Genomic DNA, 11122 nt, shown 5'->3' on the forward strand with positions numbered 1-11122 from the left:
GTTCTTTGTTTTAATGAAAGAACTTGTAAAAGCTACAGATGAGATAGTTACATTGTGGCATTTAGGGAACATGCAAACAATTATCTGTTTTGTCAATATAGCATATTTTTATTTGCATAAGAGAAAAAAGACTATTGGTGGGTGTCTCTTTCTGATTCTAGGTCCAATCTCATGGGAACTAAGTTTACAGTGTATGACCATGGTGTCAGCCCGACTAAGGCACAGGGCCTGGTGGAAAAGGCCCATACTCGGCAGGAGCTTGCAGCCATCTGTTATGTAAGTGCCATTCTTGCTATTTAATCCCTTCTCTGAACTCCCAGCTAAGATTAGAAACAGAGAATGGATCTAGAACTATGTTTCATTTACCTTACAAGCTCCATTTAAGATTATAAACTCCTTGAGAATATGAACCAAATAATTCCAGGGGACTCAAACTAACCCTTTATATGCAGTAATTACTTGATAATAACAGAAGAATTTGATTTTGCTCCAGGGATTATGAGCAAGGTTATAACTTCAGGTTACTTCCTATAATAGCTGGTGGACATTCTCAAGCAAAACCTAAGATTTTAACAGAACTAGGTGATATACAAGGACACATGTAATACCCAGTGGAATTGCATGTCGGGGGGAAGGATAGGGAGGAATAGAATATGATTTTTGTAACCAAGAAATAATGTTTGAAATTGACCAAATAAAATTAAATCACATTAAAAAATATGATCAATAAAAAAATGTCTTGCAAAAAAAACAACAACAACTAGGTAATATAGACCAATAAGGAGTAAAACTAAAACTTTCATTTGTTGCCAGTCTGCTGACAGATTTGAATCAGATAACTATTTTAAAATTTTTTTGTTCTTTTTCAAAAAAGATGTTTCTTCAGAAATATCTTCAATTCATCTTCAAATTTTATTCTTTTGCTCTTAAGTGATAGTTCAAACTATGCCTTTAGGAAATATTTGTTTTATGTGAGATAAACCAGATCCTATCCATTTACCACCTTTATGACCATAATAAATTTAACTTATGTATATTTTGTATAAAGATTATTTGTACAATCATATTCTTCCTTAAGTTGTGTCCCAATATTAGAAAACCTATTTTACTTGAAGTATATTATTTCTGTAGTTTATAGTTCTTTCAGATATTTGAGGATGACTAAATTAGACAATTTCCAAAGTTATCTTTAATTTCCTTTTCCATTAGAGCCAAAGCATGATGAATTTTAGACCAATATTACCAGCAATGGAAATTTTCATGGATTTATATTATTGTGCCTGTTATATTTATAGCAACTCCTTTACTATCACTTTATAGAAATAATACTGATAGTTTTTAATAGGTTATTGTAGAGGGGGAAACACGTGTAATCATAAGATTTAATTAAATCCCACTATATCACTTACTGACAGTGTGACTGGGCAAGTCCCTTGGGTTTTAGGTTCTTCACCTGTACAAGGGAGATAACAGTTCTGCACAGGATTATAGTAAAGAAATGCTTTGTAAACTATAAAGTGCTATATAATTGAGGATCATTGACTTAGAGATGGGAAAGACCTTTGAGATCATCTATTTCCATGTTGGTGAACCTGTGGCACACGTACTGAAGGGGACTGCTCTCTCCCCGTCTCCACTCAGGCACCTGAGGACATTTCTCTCATCACCTACCCCTCTGCCCAGAAGCCCAATGGGAGTGCTTCCTCCCTCCCTTATCTGGGATAAGGCAGGGGGCTCACATGTGGTGTGAAGGTTACAGTTTGAGCACTCGGTTTCTAAAAGGTTCGCTATCACTGATCTGTTTCAACCCCTCATTTTATAGATGAGAAGATAGGCTTGCAGAGGTTAAATGATTTCCCCAAAGTCTCAGAGCTTTTAAGTGGCAGAGCTTAGGTAGTTCCTCTCCCTCCAAATCCAGCTGTCTGTCTACTTCACCAGAATACTATAATTTTTTTTTCTTGTTACTGCCAAAAAAGTTTAAAAGTCACATTTTTTTTCTTTCTTTCAAGAGTTCTGCTTCATTTTCTAAGAGCTCTCTATTTTCTAGGAAACCAATGTACTTGGGTTTAAAGGTCCCAGGAAGATGTCTGTAATTATTCCAGGGATGAATATGAGTCATGAACGAATTCCATTCCAGCCACGAAATGTAAGTAGGGGCATACCTAAATTTGCAAAGAGGATTTGAAAGTCTATAAAGACATCTGTTCAGTTTTCTCTGGGTTCTAACTCAGTCATATTATGGTAATAAATCTCATGCTTAAAACCTTGTTTTTCTTTTAAAAAATGTATTGATACTTTTTCTTTTGACATACTTCCAAAATCGCCCCCTATAAAGTATATATATTCCATGAAGAGTTAGGCAAAAATCACTTCACATTGTGTATTACTGCTGAAAGTACATGTCACATAATCGAAATAATCAACAACTTTAGCAAAGTTGCAGGATACAAAATAAACCCACATAAGTATTCAGCCTTTCTATATATTTCCAACACAGCTCAGCAGCAAGAACTAGAAAGAGAAATCCCATTCAAAATCACCTTAGACAAAATAAAATACTTAGGAGTCTATCTCCCGAAACAAACACAGGAACTATATGAACACAACTACACAATACTCTCCACACAACTAAAACTAGACTTGAACAATTGGAAGAACATTAACTGCTCATGGGTAGGACAAGCCAATATAATAAAAATGACCATCCTACCTGAACTCATTTATCTATTTAGTGCCATACCCATTGAACTTCCAAAAATTTTTTTTACTGATTTAGAAAAAACCATAACAAAGTTCATTTGGAAGAACAAAGGACCAAGGATATCCAGGGAAATAATGAAAAAAAATACAAAGGAAGGGGGCCTTGCAGTCCCAGATCTCAGACTATATTATACAGCAGCAGTCATCAAAACAATTTGGTACTGGCTAAGAGACAGAAAGGAGGATCAGTGGAATAGACTTGGGGTAAGTGACCTCAGCAGGACAGTATACGACAAACCCAGAGAACCCAGCTTTTGGGACAAAAATCCACTATTTCATAAAAACTGCTGGGAAAATTAGAAGACAGTGTGGGGGAGATTAGGTTTAGATCAACACCTCACACCCTACACCAAGATAAATTCAAGATGGGTGATTGACTTGAACATAAAGAAGGAAACTATAAGAAAATTAGGTGAACACAGAATAGTATACATGTCAGACCTTTGGGAAGAGAAAGATTTTAAAACCAAGCAAGACTTAGAAAGAGTCACAAAATGCAAAATAAATAATTTGGAATACATCAAATTAAAAAGTTTTTGTTCAAACAAAACCAATGTAACTAAAATCAGAAGGAAAGCAACAAACTGGGAAGCAATCTTCACAAAAACTTCTGACAAAGGTTTAATTACTCAAATTTACAAAGAGCTAAATCAATTGTACAAAAAATCAAGCCATTCTCCAATTGATAAGTGGGCAAGGGACATGAACAGGCAGTTCTCAGCCAAAGAAATCAAAACTATTAATAAGCACATGAAAAAGTGCTCTATATCTCTTATAATCGGAGAGATATAAATCAAAGCAACTCTGAGGTATCACCTCACACCTAGCAGATTGGCTAATATGACAGCTATGGAAAGTAATGAATGCTGGAGGGGATGTGGCAAAGTGGAGACACTAATTCGTTGCTGGTGGAGTTGTGAATTGATCCAACCATTCTGGAGGGCAATTTGCAACTATGCCCAAAGGATGATAAAAGACTGTCTGCCCTTTGATCCAGCCATAGCACTGCTGGGTTTGTACCCCAAAATGATAATAAGGAAAAAGACTTGTACAAGAATATTCATAGCTGCGCTCTTTGTGGTGGCCAAAAACTGGAAAACGAGGGGATGCCCATCAATTGGGGAATGGTTGAACAAACTGTGGTATATGTTGGTGATGGAATACTATTGTGCTAAAAGGAATAATAAAGTGGAGGAATTCCATGGGGACTGGAACAACCTCCAGGAAGTGATGCAGAGCGAGAGGAGCAGAACCAGGAAATCATTATACAGAGACTGATACACTGTGGTACAATCGAAGGTAATGGACTTCTCCATTAGGGACAATACAATGTCCCTGAACAATCTGCAGGGATCTAAAAAACACTATCCACAAGCAGAGGATAAACTGTGAGAGTAAAAACACCGAGGAAAAGCAACTGCTTGACTACAGGGGTGGAGGAGATATGACTGAAGAGAGACTCTAAATGAACACTTTAGAGCAAATACCAACAACACGGAAATGGGTTCGAGTCAAGAACACATGTGATACCCAGTGGAATCATGCGTTGGCTATGGGAGGGGGGAGGGGAAGGAAAAGAAAATGATTTTTGTTTCCAATGAATAATGTTTGGAAATGACCAAATAAAATAATGTTTAAAAAAAAAAAGTACATGTCACAGTGCACTCCTATAAGTCATCAGTTGTTAATAGAAAGGACTAATATGTGCTTTAAATGTCATAGCTTGAAACCAGTCATAATTTAAATTGTTGTTAATCATTACATGTGTTGTTCTTTTGGCACTGCCAATCACTTGTGAAGGCCTTTATCAACTCACATCTAGACTATTGCAGTACCCTTTTGGTTGGCCTCCCTGCTTCAAGTTTCTCTCTACTCCAGTCCATCCTCCACTCATTTGTTAAATTGATATTCCTAAAGGACATATAGACTACAGTGTCTCCCTGTTATCTTCAAGATCAAAACATCACAACCTCCATTTAGGTTTTAAAACACTTCATGGTGTAGTCTCCTCTTACCTTTCCAATGTTCCAACCTGAGGAAAAAAAAACAATCTACTTCCTCACTATGGGCATTATTACTAGTTATCTCCCACAACAGAAATTTTCTCCCTTCCCCTCCTGGCTTCTCTTGACTTTTTTCAAGGCTTCATTAAAATCCCACCTTCTTCAAGAAGCCTTTCCCAATTTGCCTTCTCCCTGTTGATTGCCTCCAGTCATCCTGAATGTAACCTGGTTATATTTTTCATGTTGTCTTCCCCAATAGACTGTGATTCCTTTAGAGGAAGGACTGGGTTTTGCTTTTGTTTTTTTTTTTTGCAATTTCCTTGTGTCCTCATCACTTACCATAATGCCTTGTACTATAGTAGGTGATTACTTACTGAAGATACAATAATGTACCTATTGATTAAAAGACATGTGGCTTATGAAATGGGACTGTGGAGTGTTGGGATAAGGACCAAAAATCCTAGTTCAAGTTTCTTGCTTTCTGTACCTTTGCTTTACCCTCTTAAATGTCAAACAGACCCTCATTCCACCCCCTGACTGTTCCTTAAGTTTGAATGAGATCATGATGGAGAAGCTCCTCTGATGTAGATGTATACTCAATACAATGTGATACTTTTTCTCTTGAACAGGAGCATGAGAACTTGCTTTCCAAATGGCAAAATAAAAACATGGAAAATGTGATTGAACTACACAACAAAGCTCCAGTCTGGAATGATGACACTCAGTCCTATGTCTTAAATTTTCACGGCCGGGTCACTCAGGCATCTGTGAAGAATTTTCAGATTGTCCATGCAAATGACCGTAAGTTCCACAGGAAAGGTCAAAGGGGTCTTTACTGGAAAGGAGATTCTGAATTGCATTTTGGTTAGAACAAATATTGAAAATTGCTTTTCATAGAATCATAGCTTTGCTTGAGAGACAACTCCCTTGGGGAAGACAGGAGCCATAATTTAGAAAGAGCTTCTGAACTGCTACTGCAAGGATAGGTAAAAAGAATGTCAGGCAGCTACTGCAAACAGAGCCTTAGGTTGAGTTTTTTGGAAAGGCCAACTCAGATGACATCCACCAAAAGTTTCCCATGATAGCTTAAGTCCTTTTGCTTAACTAATCTGCAGTACCATCAGTCAGTTCTCATCTTTTCCTTCCTCTCCCAGGATCCCTTATGGTAGTCAGGAACAGTCTTCCTTTTCCAGTGGATGATAGAAGCAGTAAATTAAAACTGCTCGAGATTGGGAAGCCTCTTTCTAACTACTTCTAAAAGTTTCTTTCTTTTTTTTTAAAACTTTTAAATGTAAGGGAAATTTCAATTAGCTTTTACCTATACTTTATAATTCTTTTAAAAATTAAAATAGGTTTTTAAACATTAATTTCCTTTAACTCTTTTTCTGTCTCTGCAGCTGAGTATATAGTCATGCAGTTTGGACGTATAGCAGAAGATGTGTTCACACTGGACTACAATTATCCAATGTGTGCCCTCCAGGCCTTTGCTATTGGGCTTTCTAGCTTTGACAGCAAGCTAGCATGTGAATGAAAGAAGACAGCTCATGCCCCAAACTGTCTCTTACTCTATGAAGCTAAATTTAGGGAGAAAACAAGTTCTTCCCTCAAGCCTGAAGGAGACCAGGAAAGCCAGCCAGTATCTTTTGGGTTGATCCAGGGATATACAAAAAACTATTCACTGGAATTTCCAGCCCCCACCAGGAATGACATATCGCCCAGTATAAATGAAAGATTATTCAAGCTGCAAAGAAATTTTTATCTATAACACATTAATGAAGCTCACTTGTCCTGTGCCTCAGCAGTCTGTTTCTTCTACGCCTGGAATCTCTTGCATCTGGCATTGTGTTCAGGTTATTTCAGGTACTTATCTATTTTCAGAAAGGAACATTCCTAACATTCTTTTGACCCATATTGGTAACTCATAACTAAAACAGCTTTTCAGTAACAGAGGAGGTTCTATAGGTTCTACAGCTTGTGCTTGTGGTCCTGAGCTCATAAATGGGAGGACAGAGTATGTACAAAAAGCCTCCATCACTGCTGTTGCTTCCTTCTACCGTCCTGTAGATTAAATAATCAAGCCATGAAGCTTATGTATCCTTTTGTAACCAGATTTTGATTTGTTTGAAGAATGATGATTTCCAGAAGATGATCTACTAGGACCAGAGAAATACAAAGTGACTCATCACTTTGACAATTCACCAATGGCTCATGTATGCTGACTTACTTTTGGGAAGAAGCAGCATCCATCATTCTTACCCCCATCCTAAAAGAAGTGCTCCAGTTGGACAGAGCGATCAAATTTATAACCAATGAAGTCACAGTTTAATATAACTGTCTTAATTTCATGTAAAGATTAAAATCCTTTTCTTCTCTGAATGATACCAATGGTGCCTTGAAGGCACAAGTACAGTGGTTTTGCAGTTGCCCTGATTTTCAGCCCAGAGGTACCTCCTTGTATGTGAGTTTCTGTGAAGCCATTCACCAAGGGGATGTAGTCTCCAGTGGGAATTCTATATTAAAGCTTGCAGCTGTCTTGTTAGTTTAAAAGATAAAAGGAAAAAAAGGTGGCAGTGATAAGTTTTTGCTTTTGTACATTTTGGTGGCCCTAGAATTAACTGTCTTATTAACTCTACGGCCCCTCAGATCAGCAGAGTTTGGCTCTTTCTGGCATAAATATAACTGGCACTCAGTGTCCTTTGTACACTTGTTCAGACTGTCACCAAAGCCTTTGTATCTTGGTATAACTTGCCTTTTCATTGCTTATACCCACAAATTGTAGTATCTTTGTTTCACTTATTCTGATTATTAGAAAGTCCCAATAAATCAAGTAGTAACTCTTGCAACAAAATTTAGAAATTAGTTGTCAGTGCAAACCAAGGACCATTGTATTTCCCTACTTCAGCCTTCTTAAATCCCCACCCAGTACTTTCCTGTTTCCTCTGCTCTCCAAGTCAGAAAGCCAAGAGTAGAAAATGAGTCTAGGACAGACCCAGCCAATCTTCTCTTTGTTAATTTATTTTCATTTTAGGCCTGGCTCCTCCAGTCAAGTGCCTCATCAATAAGTGCCCCAGTGCCCTTTAGACCTCAGTCACTAATGTGCTTCCAGACATTAGAAACTGGTAGTGACCTAACTTTGTTCCATTGTCTTCAGCTATTGAGAATAGCAAAACCTGGATGCTAGGAGCCATCCCTGAGAGGCTGTAAGTATAATCCCTAGCCTTACCTCTCTTGCTTTTCTTTTGATCTTCAGAAGACTCACCCAACTCTTAACTTTCTGCTTGAGTGTCTAGAGAAATGCCTTCCCCCCACAGTCGACTCTGGTTTTACATGAATCATATTTATAACTTTTGTATGTTATGTCAATAAATATAATTTATACAAATGTTTCATTGCTACCTGCCTCTTAATTTAATCTTTCCTTAGAATATGCAGTAAGATAGATTGCATGATGGTAATTTTATATGATTTAGCAATAATGAATTAGCCAAGATATCTGGAATTTTTAGAATTTTAAAGTTGGAAGAGACCTTAGTCCAAATTCACCATTTTAAAGAATTTGAGGTGGTTAAGTAACTTCTACAAGGTCACATTTTGAATTAGTGACAGAGCAGAGACTTTAGCCCAAATCTTAACTTTTCTTCTATTTAAAAAATTTTTTATTCAAAAATATTTTGTTTTCCCAGTTACATGTAATAATAATTTTCAACATATATTTTCCAAAATTATATCCAAATTATATCCCTCCCTGGTTTCCCTCTCTCACTTTGGAGATGGTAATCAATTTAATTTGGGCTATACATGTGTTATCATGCAAAACACACTTCCATATTGGTCATTATTGTAAAAGAAACTCATACAAAATCAAAACCCCAAATTAAAACTAAATAGATTGATGTGATGTGAAAGAGAGTGTGCATCTGACTCCCAACATTAACTTTTCTTCTCTATCACAGAAAAGCGGTGGTTAATGAATGCTATAGTAAATCTTCATTGTGGGGAAGAGTAGAAGTTCACAGACTGATGTAATCCAGATGTGGTAGTCCTGTGTTTGAACAATAACAATCAAATAACCATTTTATTGCTGCATTATGGAAGACATAAGAGTTAAGGAATTGTGGCTTTGTTTCCTTGGATTTTCTTTTCTATTATGTTACAGATTTAGGCTCCACAAGGGACTGAATGGGTTATAGTAGAGCCAGATCCAAGCACCATTTCTACCTTCAAAGGATTTGTATCAGAAAGCTGCTTTATGTACAATTTGTAAAAAATTCTGAATTAGCCTAGTTAGTGATGTTGAATAATAACGGTCAACACTTAAAGAGTCTTTTAAAGTTTACTGAGCATTTTACGTAGATTATCTCATCTGAGGCAAGATTCTATGTAAGTTCATTACTCCAAGTTTAGCACTGTGTGACAAAAATTGTACAAAGCTCCATTGATAGATATTACTGCCAGTTATACAATCAATGATAGATACATAGAGATGTGATTTGTTTGTTGTTCTCAGATCATAAATTCAGTTGGAAAAAAACCAACAACCCTAATAACCAGTTCCAGCAACTTTATAGAGATTTTGGTTACATAGATAGGATGGGCTTAATAGAATTTCAAAAAGTAAAGGGAAGGTGATTTGCAGACCAAAGAATAGATGGCAAAAGGGGAAAAAGATCTGTGTCAGGTAAAACAACCAATTATATAAAACTAACCAATAAACATCAGAGCTATAGCTAATGTTCCAAACTGTCAATTTATAGACAGCAGGAACTAATCCTGTTCACAACAGGGCAATCTATAATTGATATCTAAGAATGATTTCATAGACTTTAGTTAGCTAGCTGCTCAGCTTAAGTAATTGGAGAAAATAAGTTCACAATAATAGCCACTTATGTGTCTTATTCCTCTTTTCCTCAATTCTACTCAAAAGAAATATTTACAATTAAAATTGCTATATCAGTCAACAATCATTAAGCACTTCCTGTGTGCTGGGCACTGAAGATAAGTTGTTCAGTAGTGTCTGACTCTTCTTGACCTGTTTGGGATTTTCTTGGCAAAGCTATTGGAATGGTTTGTCATTTCCTTTTCCTGCTCATTCTAGAGATGAGGAAACAAGGCAAATAGGGTTAAATGATTTGCCCAGGGTCACATAGCTAGTGAATGTATGAGGTGGAACTTGAACTCAGATCAACGCCAGGCTTAGCACTATCCACTGTGCCATCCAACTGCCTCAAAGATGACAGAGCGAAACTTCCCTACTCTCAGGAATTTACATTCCAATGGCGACAAAGCCCATGGAAGCAGGTAAAGTTTTAAAAGGCAGGACCAATATTGACTTCTTCCTACTGATTGGCATGACTAGTCTAAAGGAATCTTTATAATAATCCAACTTTATAACATAGCCTTCAAACTGGCTCAGAATATATAGCTTTTGCTAAAAGATTTCAGCGACTCAGTAGAATAAGTCCTCTTCAATAAAAAAAAGAAGTAATCATTAAGGGTGTGAACCTGTTGTATTTCCTTAGAAAGCTCAAAAGTAAGGCACAGGACTGGGAAGTAAGCCAGAAGACACAGGTTCTGGCCTCTTCCACTGATTTACCACATAAATCCTTGGCATAATCACTTTAATATTTTTTACAAAGCCATTTAAAACATTAGGTCTTCCAGGCAATGATTTGGGGACCTCCTGAGTTCTCTTTTTAAGACACTTGGTTTACAAAGCTTCTCTGTTTATGAAGCTCCTCTCTGTTTAATGTGGATCCCATATAAACCCCAAAGGGAGCCATAAATCTGGAATACCCCTGCCACCAAGTGCTCAGATTGATGCCAAAGGTGGACACTTTTATCTGTCTTGCTTCATCAGACCCTCTCAGGAAAACAACACCTCAGTCTTGTGATCATTGAACACCCACATAGTCAAGAGACCTCTTATACTGTGTAGTGCCAGAACCAGAGGCAGCAAGTTCATCAGGACACTCACGTTCCCATGTGGAGGACATCTGGATGTGCATCACCTCCATTCCTGGGATGAGGCAACAAAGCTGGCAGAGAGGTGCATGCGGTCACCCATTCCCTAAAAACGCAGCCCAGTCTAACTGCTGACTCAAAGGTTTAGTCCCTGTGTAAGAAAACAGACCGAGAGAGACTACCTGCTGTCATCATTTTGTTGTTCAGTCATTTCAGTTGTGTCCAACTCTTTATGGCTCCGTTGAGGTTTTCTTGGCAAAAGAACTCTGGAAATGGGAGCACCAGGCTAGCTAATTGAGCTCTGAAAGGCTAATAGTCTTAGGAAAACTTTTCTCTAGACACCATTTTTTTCAGTTGTTGCAATTAAAGTGATTTAATTAATTCACTGTGGATAAACA

The 11122-nt window shown here is 37.2% G+C and overlaps 1 protein-coding gene across 2 annotated transcripts in view; it reads left to right on the forward strand.

The window, feature by feature from the left end:
* TULP3 (TUB like protein 3) overlaps window positions 1-8145 on the forward strand; it is a 52706-nt gene extending 44561 nt beyond the window's left edge. For both annotated transcript variants that reach the window (XM_007503769.3, XM_007503770.3), the window contains 4 exons: window positions 162-276; window positions 2048-2146; window positions 5393-5564; window positions 6161-8145. In XM_007503769.3, coding sequence (XP_007503831.1) covers window positions 162-276; window positions 2048-2146; window positions 5393-5564; window positions 6161-6294 — 520 coding nt within the window. In that variant the 3' untranslated portion in view covers window positions 6295-8145. The remainder of the gene's footprint in view (window positions 1-161; window positions 277-2047; window positions 2147-5392; window positions 5565-6160) is intronic.
* Window positions 8146-11122: the final 2977 nt, after the last annotated feature.

Source organism: Monodelphis domestica, chromosome 5 (genome assembly GCF_027887165.1).
Source record: "Monodelphis domestica isolate mMonDom1 chromosome 5, mMonDom1.pri, whole genome shotgun sequence".
Lineage (NCBI taxonomy): Eukaryota > Metazoa > Chordata > Mammalia > Didelphimorphia > Didelphidae > Monodelphis > Monodelphis domestica.